Source organism: Rhinoraja longicauda, chromosome 17 (assembly GCF_053455715.1).
Source record: "Rhinoraja longicauda isolate Sanriku21f chromosome 17, sRhiLon1.1, whole genome shotgun sequence".
NCBI lineage: Eukaryota > Metazoa > Chordata > Chondrichthyes > Rajiformes > Arhynchobatidae > Rhinoraja > Rhinoraja longicauda.
This window is the reverse complement of record NC_135969.1, coordinates 24,948,816-24,976,496: the sequence shown is the minus strand read 5'-3', so window position 1 is coordinate 24,976,496 and position 27,681 is coordinate 24,948,816. Positions and strand designations below refer to the sequence as shown.

At 41.3% G+C, this 27,681-nt stretch overlaps 1 protein-coding gene across 2 annotated transcripts; it reads left to right on the top strand.

The window, feature by feature from the left end:
- Positions 1 to 651: 651 nt before the first annotated feature.
- Positions 652 to 22,320, top strand: thumpd3 (THUMP domain containing 3). 2 transcript variants are annotated; one of them, XM_078414387.1, is made up of 10 exons: positions 652 to 750; positions 1,840 to 2,108; positions 3,463 to 3,540; positions 5,827 to 6,351; positions 8,115 to 8,245; positions 10,011 to 10,080; positions 12,692 to 12,714; positions 15,718 to 15,825; positions 17,286 to 17,409; positions 19,646 to 22,320. In XM_078414387.1, exons 2-10 carry the CDS (start codon positions 1,842 to 1,844, stop codon positions 19,823 to 19,825), a joined length of 1,506 nt encoding a protein of 501 aa, XP_078270513.1. In that variant the 5' UTR covers positions 652 to 750; positions 1,840 to 1,841; the 3' UTR covers positions 19,826 to 22,320. The 2 variants fall into 2 exon arrangements, with proteins under 2 accessions (XP_078270513.1, XP_078270512.1); XM_078414386.1 differs by having other exon boundaries at positions 12,599 to 12,714; positions 19,646 to 22,317.
- Positions 22,321 to 27,681: the final 5,361 nt, after the last annotated feature.

Below are 27,681 nucleotides of genomic sequence, written 5' to 3'. Positions count from 1 at the left end.
GTATATATAGACCACCCACTCCGCACTTCCAGATGACGATGGTTGTAAATACATTAGCGTTGTTTTCAGCATGCGTGCAGTCCCGTCATCAGCAATAGGGCTGTTCTTCAAGTCTCTTCCCATTCGCTATTAATTGACTCACAACATTCACAACAGAATGTGCAGCTTATATGCAATGCATTGGATATACCCTCAACCCCACACAAAAGGGAAGAGAGTGCTTGTCTCTCTACCTCACACATAAGAGTTAGATATAGCTCTGATGGCTAACAGAATCAAAGGATATGGGGAGAAAGCAGGAACGGGGTACTGATTTTGGATGATCCCATTGAATGGCGGTGCTGGCTCGAATGGGCCGAATGGCCTACTCCTGCACCTATTTTCTATGTTTCTATAAGAGGGTGGATGTCCCACATCCCCCCTTCTTTCACAGACACACAGGGTAGTGGTGTGTTTTTGTCTCCGACCTCCAGACACAGTGGGGGAGGGGATGTCCCTCTCTCCCCCCACACACGGGGAGGGGCGATGATATCCCTCACTCACCTCGCCCACATCGCCACATGTCGCGTCTGCTCCCCCCCCCCCCTCTCCGTCGGGCAGCCTAACTGCGCATGCGCTTCCGGAGCGGCGCCGGAAGTACACGGGAGCCTGGCAACCGCAGCGGGTGGGGCAGGGATAGCGGAACCGGGCGACGGGTCCCGGGGCAGCAGGGCCGGGAGTCACCTCAGCCACGGGAAAGGGCAATCGAGAGTGAGTTGTTCCCTCGCGGGGTGATGTAGGATCGCGTGTGAGCTCAGTCACTGACATGTGCGGGGTTTGGGGTCGGCTGCCACTTCACTCATTGTGACAGTTACGGTTTGGATGGGACTGACCAGGGAGCGAGGAATGAGGGAGTAGGAGTGAGTGTGACCTTAGTCCCAGGGAGGGGGTGTGATCGAGTCATCGAGGGGGCATATTAGGGTATTGTTGTAACCCATAGTCATTGATTCGAGTGCGACCATGTTCACATGTCACCTCATAGAAGTTAGACATGTTAGTCACTCACTGGGAATAGTATCTGGGTTCAGCCATGGCCCCCATCACTGACAATAGCACGAATCTAACCAGGATCAGTGGCATTAACTGATTACCCGATCCTGGGAAGGGCTGATCTCATGCAGTGGAGGAGAGCTGCATCCTATTCCTATGTCTGACTGAAATTGCTGGAAAGGATCATGGATTTTAAAATGTTTTCCTTGTTTGGAATGAAATCGTGTGTAAATTTTTTCTTGATTGTGCCAGATCTAATTTATTAATCTTGAAAAATAGCAATAGGTCACAAAGGAAAGTAGACCATCTGGGAGGGAAGTAAAGGGATCGGCAAGTGCTAAATGAAAGGAATTTGTGGAATCGTCTGGCAATCTTTCAACTAAGTGTTGTTTTCTGCCTCAGAATCATTTGGATTGAGTTAGTCTGATTCTTGGTGAGTGCACGATCAGAGGACAACCTGAGTGAGCTGTCACCTGTGGCATACCGATACCGTTTGAATTTAACTATGGCAGACTAGTACTCTACTGTAGGAGTATTGCAATGTGAGAAATGTTGTCTTTTATTGGAGACATTAACTTGATGCCATTAAAAGTTTGCAAAATATCCATTGCACTCTTGATCTTACTGAAGTCCGCTTAATCTCTTGATCAGCACCCCTAATTATTATTTGTGGAATCCTGCAACGTGAAAAGGCTACCACCCCTCTAACATTACCACAGGGAGTACACTTTAATTACATTTACTATGGAACATCCTGAATTGAAAATTGCTATATGAATGCATATCTTTTTCTTTAAAAAAATATTGAAGCAATGTCTGCAGTCAATGGAGATGCTGAGGTGCAAAATGCAGCAGTGACTTTGTCTGAAGTGGAGGGAGGGTCTCGTGAAAATAAAGATGTGACAAATAAGCAGCACGAATGTTTGCTGGGGCCTCATGTCACAGTTGGAGCAACTGTTCCTACCGGGTTTGAGAAAACTGCTGCTGATGAAGTCCAAGAAAAAATTGGATCTGAGTCCAGAATTAGCAAGGATCGAGGAAGAATCTATTTTGAGATTTCCACGGATAATCTTTTTCAGGTTGGTTTTGTATCTATTCCATACATTTAAAAATGTTGAAAGCTGAGAACCATGTTCTTTGTAAGACCTAATCTAAAAGATTGAAAGACAATTAAACTATTCATACCCAGAGTTTTGCTGGCTCAACATGGAGAGCTGATCACATTGGAGCATTATTTTCCTGTGTGAATTGGCCACGGCTTAGTTGATAATACTCTAACCTCTCAGAAGTCGAGAACATAATCATTGCTGACTCCAGTGCCGTGAGAGATGTAAATGTAAGATTTGCAAGGATGTTGCCAGAACTCCAGGGCCTGAGCTGTAGGGAGAGGTTGGACAGGCTAGGACTTTATTCCTTGGAGCACAGGTGGCTGAGGAGTGATCTTGTAGTGTATAAAATCGTGAAAAAGATAGGTTGAATGCACACAGTTTTTTTCCAGATGAGGGATTCAAGAACTAGAGTATTTAGGTTTTAAATGAAAGGAAAAAGATTTAATACTACCAGAGAAACGTCACCCACTCCTTCTCTCCAGGGATGCTGCCTGTCCCGCTGAGTTACTCCAGCTTTTTGTGTCTATCTTTGGTTTAAACCAGCATCTGCAGTTCCTTCTTACACACTGATATTTAACCCCATTGAATAACATAAGAAACCAGAGCAGAAGGAGGCTGTTTGACTCATTGAGTCTGCTCTGCTATTTATCAATATCATGGCTGAGCTTCCACCTCCATATCATTTTCCTGCACTATCCTCATATTCTTTCATTCCCCAAATAGCCATAAATCTTTTGAATCCATCCAAATGAAAACTCAATTTCAGTCGTAAATGGCACATCTCTTATTCTGAGACCAAGACACCTAGATCTAGACTCCTCAGTCTGAGGAAACAGTTCTTTTTTTCTGAATACTTTTAAATATGTCTGGTTGTTTCTGTTCTATTGTTTGTGAAAGTCTGCTGCATTTCCTATATTAATTTAATGAATACAAGGGGAAAAATGTTGCCATTGCAAATCTGAAACAAAATCAGGAAAACTTTAGCAGGTCAAACAGCATCTTTCAAAGGGAAAATGGAGTAAATGTTTCAGGTTGAAGACCCATATTTGCCATGATCACATTGAATAGTGGCGCTGGCTCGAAGGGCCGAATGGCCTACTCCTGCACCTGTTGTCTATTGTCTATTTCTATTTAGGGCTCTGAGATGCCTTTAAAGGAATAATAAAGATGCTGTATTAAATACAAATTACTTTTCTCTTGTCATTTGAGAGAAATGGCTTTTGACTAGTCACCTGAAATCAGCATCTTGTTTTGTGGTATGTCATTGCATGTCATGTTTCCAATGTTACAAAAATTCTAATTGATGCTGTTCCCTCTTTTTCAGGTTCATCTTTTGAGATCTGTTGATAATTTATTTGTTGTCGTCAAGGAGTTTCCCCATTATCAGTTTAACGATGCCAAGGTAAGTGTCTTGCCATTGCATTAAACTATTGATGACACAACAAAAGATAAAGGGATAGAAGTAGGCCCTTCAAGTTTTGGAAGACAAAATCCAATGTGTCTACTATTAGTTCTACAATTTCCTCTCTCACAGCAGTTTAGCAAGTAGAGCTGCTGCCTCTTATCTCCAGTAACCTGGGTTCAATCCTGACCTTTGGTGGTGTCTGTGTGGATCTTGCATATTTTGCCTGTGACCATGTATGCTTCTTGGTGGTCTGGTATCCTCCCACATCCCCAAGACATGTTGGTTGGTAAATTAATTGGCTATTGTAACCTGCTCCTTGTGTGTATATGAGTGGTAGAAACTGGGAGAGTTGCTGTGAATGTGGAGGGAATAAAATAAGATTAGTGTAGTATTAGTGTGAATAGGTGTTTGACAGTATGGCTTGGTGAGCCCAAAGGACCAGTTTCCATGCACTGTGACTCTAATTAGAAATTAGAATGCATGCATCAATACCAGGTTTGTCAACTTTTAGCTCTTTTAGTTTTCATCATATATTTTGCCAGTTATATTAATTGCTTTGTTCCACAATCTCCTTTTCCTCCAGTTTACCTACCAGCATGCGTTTTGAGTTTACACTGCAAATACCGATCTAAAATATTTATTTCATTTAGCCACTTTTTTCTTTTTACATACTTGCAAAAGCTTTTACAACCTGTCTTTATGCAGAGATACCACATGCTCACTCTCTACTTTTTTATATTATTCTTTGGTGTCTCAATATTTCAATCCAACTTACTCAGACCTTTCTTTAATGTAATAGTACATTATTAGTTTGTTAGTTTTAGTTGCCTATGAATGGTTCACATTTGCATTTATCGTTCTCAATAGAATCTGTATTCATTACGAACCATGACATGTTTATTTCAATAACTGCCATTGCTTATCTGCTATGGATGATACAGAGGCACAGCTGATAAAACTGCTGCCTCACAGGGCTAGAGACCCAGGTTCAATCCTGATCTCAGGTCTTGGCTGTGTGGAGTTTGCATGTTCTCCCTGTGACTGTATGGGTTTTCTCCAGGTGCTCCAGTTTCGTCCCACACAAAGACATGTAGGTTTGTAGGTTAATTGGCTTGGGTAAAATTGTCCCTAATGTGTCGGAAGTGAATAAGAAAGTGGGATAACATAGAACTGTTGTGAATGGGTGATCGATGGTCAGCATGGACTCAGTGCACAGAAGGGCCTGTTTCCAGGCTGCTTCTCTAATATTAAAATGGAATCACACTTATAAATCTAATTTTCTAATCTTGTATCACCATCTTGTCCCTCCTATCTATGAAATTCTAATTAAATTCAAGACTGGTTTCAGTCAAGTTTGTTGGTATCAAACAGAATATGAAATTCTAACAAATTCTGGCTTCTTGAGGATAATTTACTATGTGATGAAATAATCTCACCACACAACCCATTTCTCTAATGTTGTCCAAATTCTAATGTTTTTAACAAATGTCTTAAATGCAATTAATTAATTGTTCACAAAATCTCCTTTGCTGATTTGACTATACCTAAAGCCCCAATGATTCTTAAAACAACTTTGTTAAAAGTTCATTGCTTCAATATTGATTCTCAGACAAACTGTGTAACCGCTAGTAAAGGCAGTTCCCAAGTTATGAAAGGGTTCTGTTCTTGAGAACTGTTTTGTAATCTGATTTTTTTATAAATCGCAAATGATCAAGAATGATGTGTGGAAGAGAATCACAGAAACAGCTGTGAGGGGGAAATGAGCAGGCTCGGGAAGAGCGGCTGCCAGTTGGCCTCACTGACTCAGTGAGTGAGCAAGTAAGTTTGCTCAGCACTCTGAGGTCTGCTCAACCCAGTTCCCAATTATTGCAGCTTATTTGTACATCCGTATGGAGGTTACCTGGGGAGGGCCCTGAGATGCCAAAAGACCACCAATGTTACTTGTCCCTTTTTCTTATTTGCACCCATGCTGACTTAACTTTCTAATCTGTTGAGCCAAGATAATTCATATCCTAACATCATCCTCAATGATCAGAGGCAACAGATAAGGAATTATTTAATAATTGATAATTGGATAAATAATGTTAGTTTACTGAAGAAAAGGGAAGTCCTCCCCTTTGAAATAGTGCTCTTTGGTTCTTATCATCCATTTGAGAAGCAGATGGTGCTTTGGTTTAATATCTCATTCAAAGATGCCATCTGTCACAATACAACATATTATTAGTTTTGCACCAGAAGTATCGGCTTAGTTTTTGTGCTGAAGTCTCCACATTTCGTTAACAGGATAGTATACTAGAGGACTTCAGGCAGTTGGCTGGCCAACTTCCCTGGGCAAATCCCCTTGAAGTATGGGAGCTGAACAACAGTCTCAAGAAGAGGAAGTTACAGCGCAGGAAAGCCACTCAAGAAAGTAGCCTGGCTACAAAAACACCACACGAGAGTAACAAAGACAGTGTGCCATTGGCCTGTGCTCGTTTGGCTTCTGGAGATCAACTGCACAATGGAACTACATCGCATGTTGCTGAGTCTGAACCAACGAGCAATCGGCCCTCTGAAACTATAGAGTCTACCTTGATCTTCAATGATATAGTCACTGATCAGATTTCACTTGATGGACATGCCACTGGCAAAAATGAAAACGAAAACGAAAACGAAGGGGAGACCTGTGGACCACTCAAATTTCGAGTTACCTGCAACAGAGCTGGGGAGAAGCATATCTTTACCTCAATGGAGGCAGCCAGAGAATTTGGAGGCGCTGTTCAAGATCTGTTCAAATGGAAGGCAGATATGACCAGATTTGATGTAGAGGTATTCAATTTATTGAACTTTCCTTACCCTTCCACCCCTTTTTGTTCTTTTGAAGCTGCCAGCTGCTAAGAATAGCCCTTCATCATTGTACACAAATAACCAATTACCATTCTTTACAGGCGCACACTGATAATGAGGATCAGTGGCATTGATGGCAGTCGATTATTGCAGTCTTACAGCCGGACCTAACCTTTGACTTCTGCTTATACATAAAATGTACTCCCAACAACCACTGTTGCACACAGCTATTTCTGGCACTGATGAAGGGTTTTCGGCTTTAAACATTAGCTGTTTCTCTCTCCACAGATGCTGCTTGATCTACTGAGTTTCTAGCATTTCCTGTTTCAACTATTGTTTTGTCACTCCTAGCACAAAAGAATTTTCAGCCCCGTGTTTTTAATTCTTTTCCATTTACTTTCAGTCTCCAATAATTAAAAAATTATTTATTTGTGTCATCACACAACTGTTTGCCAATAGCGAACAAATTTTAGTGCCACGTCGTTGGCCTCTGCAAGATCCTTTACAGTGCATGTGTCATACAGCTCAGGAGATGTTCCATAGTCTGGAGGCCCCATCCACACTCGCAGTCTGCCACATCTTCAGTATATCCCCCCTTCAGCATGTTCAATTTGCTCCTCCCCATGCCTGTCCGCAGTCTGTTGAGACTGCGCCAGGTTATCCACGGTTGGTCGGAACCTGGTGGGAGTTTCTCAGAGGGATTGGTTGCCATGTGAATGTCTTCCGGAGATTTCTCTAGTCTCTCTTCCCAGAGTTTGAGCCTTCTGGACGATGCACTGCAGTTCAGGGGATGGACAGAAGAGAGGAAACTTCTGCATGATTTCAAATGCTGAGGTAGCAAAGGGTGGTCATGTAGGGGGTGTCTTTCATCCTCTGATTGTCTGAGGCATTCTTTTTGACTGGCTACAGCTCTTAAGATTCCAGGAGGTGCAATGCCAGAGAGTAGGTAGATGTTGTCAATCTTGGTAGGTTTCATGCGTCCACTGATGCAGCGACAGCTTGTGTTTAGCAAGATAAAAGCCCCATCTTGTTTGAAATTATTAAATGAAGCAATTCAGTTAAAGAAGATGTTTAATTTATTTTTAAACAATAACATATCAAAAGTATCTATTGTGATATGGACTTGAAGATTATGCAGACAAGTGTATACTAAGTGGATAGATGTCTGGGGCGGAGTGGTTTTATCTGTTAAAAGAGAATGAATAGTCTTGTATACTAGGCCAAAGGAGGATATTGAAATGGGAATATCTGTACCATGAAGACAATTGCATTTCAGTGCCACCAAGTGATATATTCATGGGTTGAATAACGAATAGGAAAGATTATGAACACGTGGAAGGAAGAAATGAATGATCTATTACCTTTTCTCATTTCATATTGTTAATGTCCTAAAATGTATGTGCATTATAATAGTTCAAAATATCAATCTAATTGTAAAGCCATATCTTACAGCATAGAGCTAAATTATAGCCTAATGTCGGTCTAAGTCTGTCTGCAGTTGATGCATTAAATTTGGTATTCTGTATAATAAACTGCAATGCTGTGGACAGATGGTACACAGACAGGATGTTTCTGGATACAGCAGGTGGTCATTGGTTTTGATAGTATCATTTACTTTGTTGGAAAATAACCACAATAATGGTGAGAAGTGTTTTGTTACCCGTGGGAAGAAAATGATACTGATGCACTCCCAACATTAATCTTGTTTCTGTCTCCGTCAATCCATTCACACATTTTAATTGCAGATCCTACTTAATATTCATGATAATGAAGTAGTAATCGGAATAGCTCTTACAGAGGAAAGTCTACACAGACGAAACATAGTGCACTTTGGACCTACAACTCTTCGATCTACTTTGGCCTATGGGATGTTAAGGTAAGACTTGTTTAATTTGCTTGGTTCTTCCAAACATCTGGAGATTTGAACTTGAAATGTGTTGGAGATGAACAGGGACAACTAATCTAGAATAAAAGTAATTTGTGTTAGGAGGGCCAATTTCAAGGAATTTATGGATCTAGCCTACATAAATAAATCGGAGATTGGCAAGTGGTTTTATAATGCAGCAGTGGGCATGTCAGAAGAAATTGGTTAAATAGCCAGTTGTACTTTTACAAAGAGAAAGATTTCCCTGGATGATGGGGTCAGAAAGCAGTAAACAAAAGTGATAGTTGTTAGCTAGATAATATAAGAAATTAAGATGGGTGGAAAATATTAGCAAAGGTCATGAATGAATCAAGTTCTGTACAAATGTAGGAATCAACACTGTAACCATTTTTGTACAGAAAAAGAGCTGAGGGAGGAAACCTGGAGAGGACTGATACAAGGACTATTCCATGGATTTAACAAAGAGGAGCATAGCTTGGGCCCATGCACCTTTGACTTGGAGACATTGAACAAAGTTGAATGTCATGGAGTCCTATACGAAATCATGTTGTGCTACATGAACCTTTAATGTAAAGGAAGTTGCATTTGCATCTTTCCATCCTCTCTTGGTAACCACTTACAATTGGTTTCTCCAATGAAAGAAATCGGTGTTCCCTGTTTGTAGTATCCAAACCCTATTGTTGGAGGGCAACACATTGCATCTGTTAATCTTATTAATGTACTATTCAACATCTTTGTGTTTGCCTTTACCCTCAATGTGCAGGAAGGAACTGCACATGCTGGTTTAAACCGAAGATAGACACAAAAAGCTGGAGTAACTCAGTGGGCCAGGCAGCATCTCTGGAGAGAAGGAATGGGTGATGTATCGAGTTGGGACCCTTCTTCAGACTGGAAAAGGACCTCGACCCAAAACGTCACCCATTCCTTCTCTCCAGAGATGCAGCCTGTGTTGCTGGGTTACTCCAGCTTTTTGTGTCTATCTTCACCTTTACCTTTAACATCTGTTTGACAGGATCTTTTAAGATTGTGCAGCTTGCCCTTTGATTACATCATCACCATACATGAAAATCTATGGACTCAGCATTAATGCACTCGATGCGGAGTGCACCAATCCAAATCCAGACCAGTTCTTTGACTCCTGCCCATCAGTCATCTCCTGCTGCCCCAATACCTCTTAACGTTTGCATCCAAATTATTTTAATAAACCTCTTTGTGAAACATCTTACTGTAAATGCAAAATATAACATATTCTTTATTTCCTTGGTGTATTTTATTACATGAATATTACGCATCCAAAGGCCTAACTGAACAATTAATTCTTGTATCTATAAACATTTTACCTTGAATTAAGAGTGTTGTTTGAAACAATTGCATTTCATTCATTTCTATTAATATACGTAGTACCACAAAGTACTGGATTAGACATGATATTATATTTCTTATTCATTTCCTGGTTGCAAAATATTTTTGCACGTATTCCAGTGGATTGGACAAAACAGATGTGAGCCTCCTCACCTACAGCACCTTGATATGCAGCTCCCAGCACTGTGGAGCTGCCACTGGCTGCATTACATCACATTACCCCTCCCTGCGTGCAGTTAAACTGTACTTTCTGAGAGCCTTTATCTATAACCACAAATTTTTGTGTTAAGGCATGAGATTGCAGATGTGGTTCTACTGCAAAATTTCAACCAAAGGTAAATGTAACTAAATTCTTGTCTGTGTGCTAATTTGTTTAATTTTTTTGCTGTGGTAGGCTTTGCAGTCCTCAGTTAACCGATATCATCATTGATCCAATGTGTGGAACTGGAGCTATACCAATCGAGGTAAAGTCACAGAGGAGAATAGGTCAGCTACAGAAGGATGTGGCTACAGTAATCCTTCCTTGCAGCTTCTGCATTGGATCTTGCACATTCCCAATTTTCCGTTTACCTTGGATAAGGTTTCAATCCCATGCCCTTTATATTTTAGACTTAGCTTGCATTATCTAATGTAGACTTTAGAGATACTGCACAGAAATAGGCCCGTCAGACCACTGAGTCTGCACCGACCAGCGATCACCCCGTACACAACCTACACACATTAGGGATAATTTTACAATTTACCGAAGCCAATTAACTTACAAACCTGTACATCGTTGGACTGTGTCACTCTGCTTCACAATTTTATACATGTATATCTCCACTATTTTCTTTATCTCCATCCACATTTTTATCTTTTATTTTTCTATCTCTTTCCACATCGTTATTTCTCCTCTGACCATTACTTTATTCCTCCCTGCATTGTACTTTTCCCACTCCACATCCGTCTCACGGTCCACATGCCACCCTTACATCATTCACCATCTCCTGTTTTTTTCCTTTCACATTTTGCCTTTCCTATCAATTTTTACATTCCCATTATGGAGGTTTATGCAAGCTATAAACTTCTTCACACTCAAAGTCAGCCCATGAAGAATTTAGATGTGAAAGCATGTCAGCACACTGTTTGTTGTCTGTTGTGTAATACCTGGAAATAAACTAGTTGTACTGGACTCATTCTACAGATGTTTCCATTAGAATACAAGTAACATCTAATGTACAACAGGGAGACATCCCATCCTTTGTTTCTCCTGCACTGGATCTGACTTATCCATGGTAGTCTTAGTTGTGCACAGTCAGACTCCTGCATTATTTGTCACTATGTGTCTTATACTTTGTCATTTGCAACCCATCTTGACAACAGGTCTCTCATTCCATCCACGCTACATGTATACTGCACTCAGGCCAAAATGCAGAGCAAAAAGTGGTTAGACTTCATTCATGATATGAGCTAAATTGATCTTGCATAGAATGATTGTGGCACGATTGACCTTACACCTGCAAACGGATAAATTATCCAAGGTTCTCACCCGACCAACTTCTTGACACTCCAGCTTAAACATGTTTAAACATGCAAAAACATACTTGTTAGGGGGTTGAGTAAGGAACAAATGACTTTGGACCAATGGTTGCCAAAGCTCTAACAGTACAAATTTCTCATTTATTGGTGCCGAACTAATAGAGATTGTTCAAAGATAGAGCAAAAAATTAAATTATTCATTGGTTGACGAAAATTAGATCAACTGATTTCAAATAACAATAGTGTACCCAAACAGTCTTTCCAGGTGAGACAGAGGTTCACCTGCACCTCCTCCAACCTCATCTATTGCATCCGCTGCTCTAGATGTTAACTTCTTTACATCGGCGAAACCAAACGCAGGCTCAGTGATCGCTTCGCTCAACACCTTCGCTCAGTCCGCCTTAACCAACCTGATCTCCCGGTGGCTGAGCAACTCCCCCTCCCACACCCAGTCTGACCTTTCTGTCATGGGCCTCCTCTAGTGCCATAGTGAGGCCCACCGGAAATTGGAGGAACAGCACCTCATATTTCGCCTGGGCAGCTTGCAGCCCAGCGGTATGAACATTGACTTCTCCAATTTTAGATAGTTCCTCTGTCCCTCTCTTCTCCTCCCCCTTCCCAGATCTCCCACTGTCTTCCTATCTCCACCTATATCCTTCCTTTGTCCCGCCCCCCTGACATCAGTCTGAAGAAGGGTCTCGACCAGAAACGTCACCCATTCCTTCTCTCCTGAGATGCTGCCTGACCTGCTGAGTTACTCCAGCATTTTGTGAATAAATACCTTCGATTTGTACCAGCACTGCGGTTATTTTCTTACACTTACTGAAAGCAGGATAGCCTCCACAGTCAATACTGTATGCCTGGGAAATGGTGAGATATTGGAAAATCCATCACTGGGATCTGTGACCCAGTGATAGTTCTCACCTTTACAGGGTGGAGATGGAGGAGGAATATAATGACTATCTCCTCTCGTGGTGGATTCTTGTTCTGCTATTCACACAGGATCAATCCTTCAGTTTCCCCGACATCATTAATTGCCTGCCATCCTGATTTTTCCTGCATAGCCCCAGTTGCATTGTCTCAAGAGTACAACAATGGGTTTGACTAACACATGCAAACCACCTGAACCCCTCTAAAAAGAGTTGCAGAGTTGTACAGTGCAGGAACAGTCCCTTTGCCCAAATTATCCATGCTGACCAAGATGTCTACTTTGGCAGTAGAGCTGAAGGTGCCACAATCAGTTTAAACACATGGTGAAATCGTGGTTTAAACACATGGTGAATATTGGAAATCAATTAAACATTTAAAGCAGGTCGTGTCACAAATATTATATCTGTTTGTAGGGCAGCAAATTGTTCATAAGGGTCATTTGTAATTACTGTATACAAAAAGTACTTTGAACAAAAGCTATTCTGGGCTGTGGCTTAGGTGATGGTCCCCTATCTCACTTAAATACTCTTCTAGGGAGCTTTGGAATTCACACACTCTTACTTTCTTGGTGGAGACAACAATGTGCTGGCGGTGAACAGATCCATTAATAACATCAATTCCTTGCAGAAGAAGAGACTCGATAAGGGAAGGTAAGAATTTGTTCCGCTTTTGAGTGGTCACTGAGTTTAAATCGGATAGAAAGTGAGATATTACCACAACAAAATGTCCAGTCAAGGTGATGATTCTATTTTCATACAACCAGTGCTGTGGAATCTAGCTTTGCAACTATTTTTTTATTAGGCCTTTTTCGAGGAGGGATGGACAAGATACCACCCAAAATTACAGACGAGAATTATCCCAGGGATGATTGGGTTAACTATGAGGGGCATTTGAAGGCTCTGGGCCTCTACTGGCTGGAGTTTAGAAGGATGAAGGGGGGTCTCATAGAAACGTACTGGATAATGAAAGACCTAGATAGAGTGGATGTTGAAAACATGTTTCGAGTAATGGGAGAATTTAAAACCAGCGGGCATAGCCTCAGAATAAAAATACATACCTTTAGAATTTCGTTAGCTGGAGGGTGGTGAATCTGTGGAATTCATTGCCACAGCCAACTGTGGAGGCCAAAGACATAGAAACATAGAAAATAGGTGCAGGAGTAGGCCATTCGGCCCTTCGAGCCTGCACCGCCATTCAATATGATCATGGCTGATCATCCAGCTCAGTAACCTGTACCTGCCTTCTCTCCATACCCCCGGATCCCTTTAGCCACAAGGGCCACATCTAACTCCCTCTTAAATATAGCCAATGAACTGGCCTCAACGACCTTCTGTGGCAGAGAATTCCACAGACTCACCACTCTCTGTGTGAAGAAATGTTTTCTCATCTCGGTCCTAAAAGACTTCCCCCTTATCCTTAAGCTGTGACCCCTGGTTCTGGACTCCCCCAACATCGGGAACAATCTTCCCGCATCTAGCCTCTCCAACCCCTTAAGAATTTAATATGTTTCTATAAGATCCCCCCTCAGTCTTCTAAATTCCAGCGAGTACAAGCCTAGTCTATCCAGTCTTTCTTCATATGAAAGTCCCGCCATCCCAGGGATCAATCTGGTGAACCTTCTCTGTACTCCCTCTAAGGCAAGAACGTCTTTCCTCAGATTAGGAGACCAAAACTGCACACAATACTCCAGGTGCGGTCTCACCAATGCCCTGTACAACTGCAGTAGAACCTCCCTGCTCCTAAACTCAAATCCTCTTGCTATGAATGCCAACATACCATTCGCTTTCTTCACTGCCTGCTGCACCTGCACGCTTGCTTTCAATGACTGGTGCACCATGACACCCAGGTCACGTTGCATCTCCCCTTCTCCTAATCGGTCACCATTCAGGTAATACTCTGCTTTCCTGTTCTTGCCGCCAAAGTGGATAACCTCACATTTATCCACATTATATTGCATCTGCCATGCATTTGCCCACTCGCCTAATCTATCCAAGTCACTCTGCAGGTTCCTAGCATCCTCCTCGCAGCTAACACTGCCACCCAGCTTCGTGTCACCTGCAAACTTAGAGATGTTGCATTCAATTCCCTCGTTCAAATCATTAATATACACTGTAAATAACTGGGGTCCCAGCACTGAGCCTTGCGGTACCCCACTAGGTACTTGGGTACTTTTAAAGCAGAGACTGATAGTTCTTGATTAGTAAGGGCATCAAAGGTTACAGGGAGAAGGCAGGAGAATGGGGTTGAGAAGGAAAAATAGATCAGCCAAAAATAGATGGGCTGAATGGCCTATTTCTGCTATTAAGGACATTGTCACAGACCTTCTCTTAAGGTCTGTGATTGACACCAAAGCTGCATATAGACACAAACTGCATATCATGTTTAGCAAAGGATAGTGTTGGTTTAGATGGCTGTCTAGCCAAATAACCTATTATCTGAACATGGAATTCTCTTGGCACACAGAATTGTACGCACCACAGGTCAACATCATCAGATGGTATCTGGTATTAGGTCCATTTGCAACCTAGATATTTTGTATATACATGGAAAATGAGGTCTCCCAGAAAGTCAAGAGTCAAGAGGGTTTAGTTGTCCTATGTACCAACAACAGAACAATTAAATTATTTCTTGCAGCAGCATAACAGGCCTATCAACACAGAACTCATAGATAATATGATAAACAAAAAAGACAGTAAATTCAATAAAATCAGTTAATTAAAAACCCCAATATTAGTTCAATAAATTAAAAACACCAATATTAGTTACCAACAATCAAATTTAAAATGTAAGGAATTGTTACTTTTCATTGCAAAATCCCTTATCAAAACCCACCCAAACGGACATGCTCTTGGTTAGATTCATTTAACATACAAAAGATTTATTTAGAAATGGCATTTTTGTTAAATGCTGATAGTGTGACCAGAGGTCTTGTTGAGTACTTGTTTTTCCCATTCCAAACCTACTGCATAACTATAACAATCTCAAACATGCTATCAATCCAGTTTGAAGGTGAAACACCAAATATTGAACACTGACCAAAGACACATCAGTAATATTAAGTACTCCTGTGTTGGGTCAGGTTGGCATATGACAGCATAATGCATGTTTAATCAGAATGTACACCCAAATAACACATAGGTTCCCTGACCTCTATCAAGATGGTAGTCACAGCCTTCTACTGTGCCTTATCACCTGGGGGTTAGAAGAGGAAAATCAATCAGACTTTCCAATCCTAATACCTGTGCAGAGCCCTCGGTACTTGGATAACCTGTCAATGTTCACTGACTGGTTTATATTTGAGAAATGTGAGTACTGTTGAGCATCAGGGAAGTAGTAGGAGGGGGATGTGGGGGGGTTTGTATGAAAAACAAGTTTGTGGAGGCTATCCTAAGGCCTCTTTTAATTGTGTAAGAATGAACTGCAGATGCTGATTTAAACCGAAGATAGACACAAAAAGTTGGAGTAACTCAGTGAGACAGACAGCATCTGGAGAGAAGGAATGGGTGACCAGTCTAAAGAAGGGTCTCAACCCGAAAAGTCACCCATTTCTTCTCTCCATAGATGCTGCCTGTCCCGCTGAGTTACTCCGGCGTTTTGTATCTGGCCTCTTTTAATTGCTTCTTTTCTGAATTGTGCTTGGTTGTGCATTGCAGGGCTAACTGGGGCTTGCCTTTGGATGTTGTACAGTGGGATATCTGTAATCTTCCACTCAAGACCAGCTCTGTGGATATAGTTATAACAGACATGCCTTTTGGAAAGAGGTAAGATTCTTCACTCTGAGCTGTGGAATTATCATCTCATTGCTCATCTCCATTATTATTTATGGGACCTTGTGTGCAAAAATGTTTGTCCCATCTGCTTATTAAACACTGTGTTAGCACCTCAGAATAATTCACTTTGAAAACATTAAGGGATGTGGTAAGATGGTATCCACTTGGGTTATCCTACACTGTCCTGTGTATTCCCCCAACATTTTAGTTTTTTCCCCCCTGAAACTCTTCCAATTATGAATGAATGAATGAATGAATGAATGAATGAATAAGTTTATTGGCCAAGTATGTGCATATACAAGGAATGTGCCTTGGTGCTCCACTCACAAATGACAACACAAACATACAGTTAACAATTAAGAATAAAGCATAACCACATCAAAACAATAAAGATACAACATTACGGTCTAAACATGTGGGTGAAAATAAACCAGAGCAAAAAAGAGACTACAGACTTTGGTTATTGAGTAGAACTACTACTCGTGGAAAAAAAGCTGTTTTTATGTCTGGCTGTGGCTGCTTTGACAGTCCGGAGTCGCTTTCCAGAGGGAAGTGCTTCAAAGATTTTGTGGTCAGTGTGAGAGGGTTCAGAGATGATCTTGCCCGCTCACTTCCTGGCCCTTGTAGTGTACAGTTTGTATCTATCTTTAAAGGCATTTCTTTTGATTGAGTTCTTTATTAAAGCTCTTTGACTCTAAATTGAGTTCACATGTGAAGCATCTTGCATCTTCAGTGTGTTATAACTACAGTGTAGAATAATTGAAGTAAAGAGAATGACAGACCTTTCATTTAAGTGGCCCCAGAGCATCTCAAAGCACTTTAGAGCCAATTACATAATTTGAAATGTAGCCATTGGTGGAGTCTACGTCTGATCATGACCAGATAATCTACCGTAACAATGCTGGTACAGAGATAAATATTGGACAAGATTTTGGGAAGTTCTTTGAAATAATGCTCAAAGGGCAAATGGAGCTTCAGCTAAAAGTCTCCTATGAAGACGCCACAATAGTCCAGTGCTCTCAAAGTATTAATTGGAATGTCATCTTATGTCTTTGGCCTGGGACTCAGTCTTAGTTTAGAGATACAGCATGGAAACAGGCCCTTCGACCCACTGAGTCCGCGCCGACAAACAATCACCCCATATACTAGTTCTATTCTACACTCTAGGGAAACCAAATAACATACAAATCTACACGTCTTTGGAGGTGTGAGGAAACTGTAGGACCCAGAGAAAACCCATGCAGTCACAGGGAGAACTTGCAAATTCTATACAAAACAGCACCCAGAGTCAGGATGTATCTCTAAAGTCTAAAGATTAGTGGAGAACATGATAGGACTTGATCATGATGCAATGCTAAAATTGGGCCGATGAATAAAAAATGGCCTGTATGGTGGAATATTGAATAAAGATAACATAAGAATTTTCTGAAATTTATGTTTAATGAAAACAGGATAGGTTCAAAGAGGAAAAACTGGGACCTGTATCCAGCCTGTCTGAAGGAAATGGGGCGTGTGTGCAGACCTGAGACTGGGAGAGCTGCTCTCCTAACACAAGACAAGAAATGCTTTGTGAAGGTAAGAGGGTGTTTATATAACTGATAGCCCTGACAACTGGAACATGAATTGTCCTCTTTTAAAATTTGATTATTGATGACTAAATTGAGATTTTACATAGAACAACTATACTGACATATGATGAAAGAATGGGTCGACTGGGCTTGTATTCACTGGAATTTAGAAGGATGAGAGGGAATCTTATAGAAACATATAAAATTCTGAAGGGATTGGACAAGCTAGATGCAGGAAAAATGTTCCCAACGTTGGGGCAGTCCAGAACCATGGGTCACAGTTTAAGAATAAGGGGGAGGCCATTTAGGACTGAGATGAGGAAAACAAATTTCACCCAGAGAGTTGTGAATCTGTGGAATTCTCTGCCACAGAAGACAGTGGAGGCCAATTCACTGGATGGTTTCAAGAGAGAATTAGATTTAACTCTTCGGGCTAAAGGAATCAAGGGATATGGGGAAAAAGCAGGAATGGGGCACTGATTTTAGATGATCAGCCATGATCATATTGAATGGCGGTGCTGGCTCGAAGGGCCGAATGGCCTACTTCTGCACCTATTTGTGTATGTTTCTATGTGGTGCATTTCCGTGGTTTATTGGTATCCTTTTTAAAATTCCTTAATATAACCCACCTCTTGGTTTGGAATTCCTGGGATTGTTTCGGATGTGGTAGCCAACGATTGAATACGGAGATTGCTGGATATTGTGCTGTTCCCCAGGTCCACTGGAGTCGCAATTCACAAAGCACCTTTGCAGTCAAAGTTTGAAATCAGTTTAAACCTTTACTGAACTCTTCTTTTGAGACTTAAACCACCCTGACCTCACTGCCTTCACACTGACATGTGACACTTAGGAATGGACGCAGCCAAATGCATCTCAAGATGTCATGCTGAACCATGGCAGATTTTCTAAACAGTTGGCACTCGTCCTTTGATTGGACCCTGTTCCAAAAGGCAGCTCTCAATTGGTGGTGTACTGATTATGTGCAGGTTAGTTTAATAACAAACCAACCATATTTTGCTGCCTCTCGTTTAACATCTGAAATGGACATAAAGGCTGTTGTTTTGGTGCTATGCAACTCTGTGGTATTCTTCTACCTCTTCCTTCCAGTGGTGATTATTACCACAATAATATTTTAATGCAGAATTAGATAATGCCATGTGATAACACTGCGAGATTGCGAAATGCAACATTTGTAATGCAAACAAGCACTGGTCCATTTATAGTTGAGGCAGCAATAAAGTGCCTCCTAATTCTAGTTTTGATCTCCATATGTTTGTATGTAGCTGATGATCATAGATCTTGGCTTGGGTGTATTTACTCTGCCATAATCAGCAATCTAGATTCATGTTCATTGGCACCTACTTTAACCCATAGAATGGAATTAATGGTAAAAGTGATGAATATGGCATTATAAATATTGATATGTATTGCTGACTGTGCTGTTGTAGTAGATACCTGGTGAAAATGCAGCAAAGAATCACCCAAGGCAGTGTAGAGGGGCCCAGTGAGGGCTGGTATTAGGTGGGATAGGGTGAGCAGGAATGCTGGTGTGGGCAACAGGGCTGTACCCTGGCTGGTGCAGTGAGTGCGGCTATTACTAGGGGCAGTTTTTGACAAGACCCCCTGGGTCCTACAGTAGTGATGAAAGCTGCTGCTTCCCACTGACGTTGTCTGGTTGCACATAGATCATCTTGTTACCACAGCGAAATCTCTGGGCTGGGATAAGCTATGCAATCAAACATGGAGAGGGAGAGAAGGCAGCATCCATTCTATATTACAGGATATGATGAGGGAGACAGCAGGACCCAGACAGCCTGCCACCCCCGCAGCAATGGCTGCACCTAACACACAGGGCAGAGTAAAATCGTGAGCATCGCATCTGCAGCCCTCGTCCCCATTTACCCAACTTAGGCAGTTTCTCCAGTCGAGCTGTGAGTGAACTTTTGCTGCTTGAGCACATGAAGACGTTCCCAGCGCAGCCTAAATTATGTCTTGAGTACAGGAAGGTTGGTAATTTCAAGACCTAGAGCACTACAATAAAGTGCTAAGCATAGGACTTGTTAACGTTGTGACCTGCTCACTCTGTATCTCAGGGTAACTGCGAAACCCTAGCCCCATATGAATGAGCTTCATTTTATGCTGAACTAGGCACCTATAATCAGAACATGTGATACAGTGTCACTAATCTTCCCAAACCTACAACTCAATAAATTACAACTGATACTGATTTTCCTTTCCTACAGGCCATATCAAAAATGTGCCACCTCTGGAAGAAGACTCAAACCGTCTGGGTGAATGTTGGTGGGCTGCACGCCGCTGTCTATCTGCTGAAACGCACCAGTCTTTCCTTCAATGAGTTAATTAAGACAGCTAAAGAATCTCAGAACAAGGATATTTCCTGTAAAAGTGGGGTGGAAGAATAAAAAGGGAAGCAAATTGCCCTCCCAGAGGATAAACCTAAACCTTGTAGACGGTTTTACTAATTGTACAAAATGATAGAAAAACAGTTCAGTAGAACTTAATTTGTGCCCGTTTATCAGTTGACTTTTGTTCAACTGTCATACTCTACACAGCACCATTAGATTCTTTAGAATAATGGTGATGAACATTAAAGGAATTGGGACATCAAAGCAGCGGGAGAGAGCAATTTGTAACATTGGATAGAAACCCCAAACCTCCTTTTCAGTTGTATTTATGCCCTGGAACAAATCCAATATTGAGTGTGATCTGGTTAGTACGGTAAATTGTTAGTTTTGCATTAATGTACAGGACTTTGAAAAATTGGGGCAAAATATAATTCTGAACAAAATTTCCCTCAAATGAGCCAGACGCCAACAGACCACAGATATTCGGAACTTAAGTTTAAAATATACTGCTTCTGGTTGGGTTTAAAATTCTAGATATCTTGTTTTTATCATAAATTAACAGTATTAAATGGTCTATTATAATATCAACTCCCTGCAAAATTGTGGAAATTAATAATTAATCTCTTCCATCATGTAAAAAAAAAATTATTCCTCCATTTACTTAATCTCTTTGACTTTAGACAATAGACAATAGACAATAGGTGCAGGAGTAGGCCATTCAGCCCTTCGAGCCAGCACCGCCATTCAATGCGATCATGGCTGATCACTCTCAATCAGTACCCCGTTCCTGCCTTCTCCCCATACCCCCTCACTCCGCTATCCTTAAGAGCTCTATCCAGCTCTTTCTTGAATATTTCACCGTTTTTTCTACCCCACATCCACCATTTTTTTTAAAAAAGGGCTTTTATAACCATGTTCATGAAAGCATGATCACATACACATACAAGCCAAGAATTTTTCTATTTTTGTGCTAGGAAATCCCCTTACAGCAGTTCCGCTCCATGCTTCTGGATTAGATGGTGAGGAAGAATTGAGTTAAGGTGTCTACACATCACCATCCAGCAATCCTGGTTGAAAAGAGCAAATGGAAAAGGAGCACTGACTGCTATTTTTCCAGCTTACCGTCCTTTGCCGTCCTTTGCCGTCCTTTGCCTCAATGTAGAGGGACATTGGAATTAGGTTGTAGAAGTGCCACGTTTTTATGCAGTTCCCAGAGAGATAAAAGACAATATTTAATCTAATCCACCGCCCAATGCTCAACATTGAAAGAAGGTTTCAAAGGTCTTTTATTGTCACATGTACCAATTAAGGTACAGTGATATGCGAATTACCATACGGCCATACTAAAAAGCAACCAGACACACAACTACATAAAAGTTAACATAAACATCCACCACAGCGGATTCCCCACATTTTTCACTGTGATGGAAGGCAATAAAGTCAAATCTTCTTCCTCTATATTCTCCTGCAGTCGGGGCAGTCGAACCATCCGTCGAGGTGATCGAAGCTCCCGCAGCCGGCGATCGAAGCCCCCGCGTCAGGGCGATCGAAGCTCCCACATTGGGGTGGTTGAAGCTCCTGCGGTTTGGAGCCCCCGAAGTCGGTCGCGAGCTCCACAATGTTAAATTCTGCAGGCTCCTGCAGTTGGAGCTCTGAGGTCGATCCCTAACAAAGGGCGCCAACTTCTCGATGTTTAGGCCGCAGTGTGGACGGATACGATATGGAAAAAAATCGCATCTCTGTCGAGAAATGAGATTAAAAAATCTTCCCCAACCCCCACATAAAACAAGCTAAATAACACTAAAAACATACATTTAACACATACTATTAAAACAACAAGGGAAGGGACAGACAGACTTGGCGAGGCAGCCATTGCTGGTGCCAACCGGTGGTTTTTGAGGTGGTGGAGAATCTCACGTAGTCCTTGTTGCTTCGTTCAGATTCTCATAATTGCACTTGATTCCTTATTGCATTGAACAATTGAATGTTTCAAATAACTGATTATTATCTGTGGTGAGTAACCACAGATGGAGGCTTGTCATCAATCTGAAGCTTCCTCTGCATCCTATGGTGTATTGTGTGCAGAACATTCAGGGAATGCAGGATACCTTGAGAAGAGTTTGAAAATTGAACATTATCCCAAGACTGATTTAATTGTTGTTTCTCAATTGCAACAGAGCTAAAATGTATTTAAATGTCACCCAAAGTGAGAATTTGCACTGTTTTGATCTGCTGAGAGTTAAAAAAAACATGTAAACAAAATTTTACATTTTAGAATAAAAGTTTGGATATGACTTCAAGGTATTTTTGCAGTTTGTGTAGCAGTACTGGTAATAACTATAGCACTCAATTAAACTTCCAGCAAATAACTCAGGAAGATAAATTAGAAAAAGAAGCTGTCTTGATTGGACTGCTTCTGAAGTGTAGGTTGATAGCTACTTGGTGACACACATGAAATGCAGAATGAGTATGACTGGTTTGTTATTTTGAAGTGCAACCAGTAGGACCCCAGTGGAAATTCTCTGCTTTCTTAATGCCTGGTTTCCTTAGCTAGTGTCTCTATTTTCCAACTCTGTCCCGCGCAGCGATGGCATCCTAATTTTTGCTCTGGGTCGGCCATAATGATTATTAACATAGGCTACCATTTGGCTCACCAGCTCACAAAAGAGCAATCCCACCAGTCCAGTGCCTGCCTCTATATCTCCTTAGCCCTGCATATATGCTCTTTTTGCATGCCCTTAACTCACTTTAAATTCTTGCACTAATCTACAATAGATAACTTACAATAACCAATTAACCTATCAGCACCTCTTTTGGGAAATGGGAGAAAACCCAGAATACCAGTGCAAACCTATATATTCAAAGAGTTGTGTTTGCATTGAGTTTGCACATTTTATCTGAGGACAGGATTGAACCTGGATCTGTGAAACATTAATCCATACTACTGAGTTCCACATGATCCCTATAACCGTCTATTCATAGCCCTAGCTTCGCACTTTTGAGAAAATGCACTGACCTGAATTTCTGGTATTGTAAGTGGATGACCTTTCTCTCCATCAGTTTTTTTATTTGAACAACACTTAAAGTTCATCACCACCCTAGTGAAAGCAACCTTCTTGATTCATCCGTGTAGGACATCCTGTGTGGCACTCCCTAAACTACCTGTTGCTGCTGTGTGTATCATCTACAAAATGCATTGTGGGTACTTAGCAAATCTGTTTTGTCAACAGTTCTGCAAGTTATGATATTTACCATTACGAAGGGTGTGCAGGATCATATTTACCATACCTGTAGGTCTTCAAAATCATATACATTGACTTGGAAATATAGTGGCATTCCATTTTCATTGCACAGTTCAAATCCTGGACTATTCTATTCCAAAACCTTGGAGAATTTCATGGAAGAACTGTGGTGGTTCTGGACAATTACGATGGAGAAAAATGCGATTGTTTTGCCCAGGTTGCCCACTTACAGTAAAACTCTGATATTATACTATTCAACTATTTTGAAATACTAATGATTGGCATCTGGTTCACTGGCTGATGATTTCCACATTTCCTTTCACACACCAACATCCTGGTTCCCACTCTCCCTTTCTCTCGCCTGTTACCCAGTTCCTGTGCTGCCTTTAAACTTGCATGATTCTGTCTCCTGTGTTCTTTGAAATTCACCTACTTTTGTGTACCATGTTTCCTTCAACACACCAAGGCCAGGTCCTATGCTCCCTTGACATCACCTGATCATGTTTTTCATGCTCCCTTGAAACCTCTGAGCACTTTGTTTTTCATGCTCCCTTGAATCTTACTGGGTTATCTGAAAACTTATTCTACCTTATAATTGAAAAATTCAAATTGACATGTGTTGGAATATTAAATAACATTCAACTGTCCAATTTGCTGGTGCAGGCCATCATAGACTTGAGCATGTCGGATTAACTACACTGTGAGTGAATATAAAAAAGACTTCCTTTGTTCTTGGTGATAGTCATGGTGAGCTGGTCCACAGTGGCAGGTACCTTCAACACTAATTAGATGAATGACTGACCAATTCTAAAAAAAGAAAATCTGAACAAAAGCTGCACAAACTGGAACTCTAAAACAAAAAACAGAAATTGTTGGAAACAGTTTTTCATTTTTGTTTTTAATTGGGATTTGCATGAATGTCTTTGCAGTCTTTTTTCCCATTTACAGTCTTGCAGAATTTGTGTGATTTATATGTATTTACTTAGAATTTATGCTGTTGCTGAATCTATGTGCCTCTGATACTGCTGCAAGCAAGTTTTTCATTGTACCTGCACCTCACCATAATTGTGCATATATCAATGAATTCGATCTGACTTAACATTCAGCAAGTCAATCAGCATCTGAGGGGAGAGAATCGGTCAATATTTTGGGTCTATGGCCCTTCATCAGAACTGAGAAGTCAGAATTTCTGACAAAGGGTGGCAGTCTCCAGACGTGGCCTTTTTCTCCTGCAGATACTGGCTGGCCTGCTGAGTGCTTCTAGCAGAGGAAGGGATGTTGGTTCTTTTGTTTATTATGTTGTTTACATACATTATAGAATGCTATGTTTACATATGTGTTGCTTCAAGTAAGTATTTCATTGTTCTGTTTAGGGACATATGACAATAAAACTTGTGTAAGAAGGAACGGCAGATGCTGGTTTACACCAAAGATATAGACAAAATGCTGGAGTGGGTCCTCATTGAATGAGGGGGGACCTCATTGAAATTAACAGAATAATGAAAGGCTTAGATAGAGTGGATGTGGAAAGGATGTTTCCATTGGTGGGAGAGACTAGGACCAGAGGTCATAGCCTCAGAATTAAAGTGTGCTCTTTTAGAAAGGAGATGAGGAGGAACTTCTTTAGTCAGAGGGTAGTTAATCTGTGAAACACATTGCCACAGAGGACTGTGGAGGCCAAGTCAGTGGATATTTTTAAGGCAGAGATAGACAAATTCTTGATTAGAACAGGTATCAAGGGTTATGGGGAGAAGGCAGGAAAATGGGATTAGGAGGCAGAGATCAGCCATGATTGAATGGCGGGGTAGACTCGATGGGCTGAATGGCTTAATTCTACTCCTACAACTTGTGAACTTGTGGGTCAGGCAGTATCTCTGGAGAAAAGGAATATGTGACTTTTCAGGTCCAGACCCTTCATTAGACTGGTTTTATAAGTAAAACACTCTTGAGACTTAATTACAACTCCTCCTTTTTCCGCCCACCACTACATTCCTTCCTCTAGCCTCACAATCCTTTTGTCTCACACCTTCTGTCTTTTCATCTCTGGCCAATGCCCGCCTGAGATGTTTCTCCTTTTTACAAGCCAGTTTCTTATTAGCTCTGAGCGCTGGCCCAGTTTCTTATTAGCTCCGCGCATTGAAAATAAGCTAAGCTGATTGGCGGAAGATACACACAAAAAGCTGGTGTAACTCAGCGGGACAGGCAGCATCTATGGAGAAAAGGAATGGGTGACGTTTTGGGTCGAGACCCTTCTTCAGACTGGAGAGTCAGGCGAAAGGGAAATGAGAAATAGAGACGGTGATGGAGAGAGATATAGAACAAACGAATGAAAGATATGTAAAAAAAGTAACAATGATAAAGGAAACAGGCCATTGTTAACTGTATGCTAGGTGAGAACGAGTTACAGACAATGAGACTCAACAAGACGACTTTGAAGCTGATACGACTTGGATGGGGGAGGGATGGAGAGAAAGGGAATGCAAGGGTTACTTGAAGTTAGTTATGTGAAGTTACAACCACTGGGTTTGTAAGCTGCCCAAGCGAAATATGAGCTATTCCTCCAATTGCGTTTGGCCTCATTGACTGGTCAAGGCCTAGGACAGAGAGGTCAGTGTAGGATTGGAAAGGGGAATTAAAGTGTTTGGCAACCGGGGGAGGTCAGGTCTAAAGATACTAGAGGAGCAAGATGAACCACTCCGTCGAAATCGCGTATACTGAAGTGTACACAAAGGAGCGGAACGTCCGCCATTTTAGTAGGCTAAACCGGCCATTCGCTATGCCTCTCGCAGTACAATCAGTGTTGTGGGGGAACAGTATGTGTGATGATACCATTAAAATGCAGAAAATATCTCATCTATCAACTCACATTTTTTTGTTATTTTTATTTTTAAATGTTTTCCCCTGCTTAATTTCTCTGATTTTATTATTTCTTACTGTTTATGCCCATTTCCCTCCCATCCTTCCTCCCCAGCCCCCTCTTTTGTGCAGTTTCCCTTGTATTGCTCAAACACACACTCTGCACAGATTTAACATATATATATATATATATATGAATGTGTCTTGTGTGTCTGTGTGTGTTTGTGTGTGAGAGGCAAGATAGAGATAAATAGATCTCAAAGTTCCTTCTCATGTATCAGAGAACTTTGATTTAAAGCAACGCTCTATTTCTCTCCTCATCTTATTTTTCACATGATGTACATAAACCATAAAGGCGATTCGACCTTTATGGTTTATGTATATGCATATATATATATGCACACACATATATATATATATTTATATATATAGAGAGAGAGAGAGATTGAAAGAAAAGGGTCACTAAACAAATAATTACAGGAAATCACAAGAAATAAACTAGAGATATATATATGTGTGTATATATATGTATGAATATACATAAACCATAACGGTCGAATGGCCTTTATGGTTTACATCATGTGAAAAATAAGATGAAGAGAGAAATAGAGCGTTGCTTACATTTTTATATACTAAAACTCTCGTTTGTTTGTTTGTTTGTTCCTGAACTACAGCCAAAACGGTACACAATAGCGCGACAATTTTAGGATCACCTTACTCACCGTCATCCCTTTGGTGCTAATGGAAGAAGCTTTATTGAAGGGGAGGGGAGGAGAGGGTACTGCACCAATGTGGAGAGGTTTGGGCCCAATGGGTCATATCATCATATCATATCATATCATATATCTACAGCCGGAAACAGGCCTTTTCGGCCCTCCAAGTCCGTGCCGCCCAGTGATCCCCGTACATTAACACTATCCTACACCCACTAGGGACAATTTTTACATTTACCCAGCCAATTAACCTACATACCTGTACGTCTTTGGAGTGTGGGAGGAAACCGAAGATCTCGGAGAAAACCCATGCAGGTCACGGGGAGAACGTACAAACTCCTTACAGTGCAGCACCCGTAGTCAGGATCGAACCTGTGTCTCCGGCGCTGCATTCGCTGTAAAGCAGCAACTCTACCGCTGCGCTACCGTGCCGCCCCCACTTGGTCTAGTATATATATATATATAATCAGTCATGCACACACTTCTCAGCACATGGTTCTCCCTGTCATGAATGCTAGAGTCAGTTATTAAAGATGGGATAGCAGCACATTTGGAAAGTGGTGAAATCATTGGACAAAGTCAGCATGGATTTATGAAAGGTAAATCATGTCTGACGAATCTTATAGAATTTTTCGAGGATGTAACTAGTAGAGTGGATAAGGGAGAACCAGTGGATGTGTTATATCTGGACTTCCAGAAGGCTTTCGACAAGGTCCCACATCAGAGATTAGTATGCAAACTTAAAGCACACGGTATTGTGGGTTCAGTATTGATGTGGATAGAGAACTGGCTGGCAGACAGGAAGCAAAGAGTAGGAATAAACGGGTCCTTTTCAGAATGGCAGGCAGTGACTAGTGGGGTACTGCAAGTCTCAGTGCTGGGACCCCAGCTATTTACAATATATATTAATGATTTGGACGAGGGAATTGAATGCACATCTCCAAGTTTGCGAATGACACGAAGCTGGGGGGCAGTGTAAGCTGTGAGGAGGATGCTAGGAGGCTGCAACGTGACTTGGATAGATTAGGTGAGTGGGCAAATGCATGGCAGATGCAGTATAATGTGGATAAATGTGAGGTTATCCACTTTGGTGGCAAGAACA

Excerpts from the sequence above, each read along its gene's own strand:
- thumpd3 (XM_078414386.1), top strand. The coding sequence starts at position 1,842 with ATGTCTGCAGTCAATGGAGATGCTGAGGTGCAAAATGCAGCAGTGACT. Across the intron at positions 8,246-10,010 it reads TTGGCCTATGGGATGTTAAG|GCTTTGCAGTCCTCAGTTAA; the intron begins GTAAGACTTGTT and ends TTGCTGTGGTAG. Across the intron at positions 17,410-19,645 it reads ACAAGAAATGCTTTGTGAAG|GCCATATCAAAAATGTGCCA; the intron begins GTAAGAGGGTGT and ends CCTTTCCTACAG.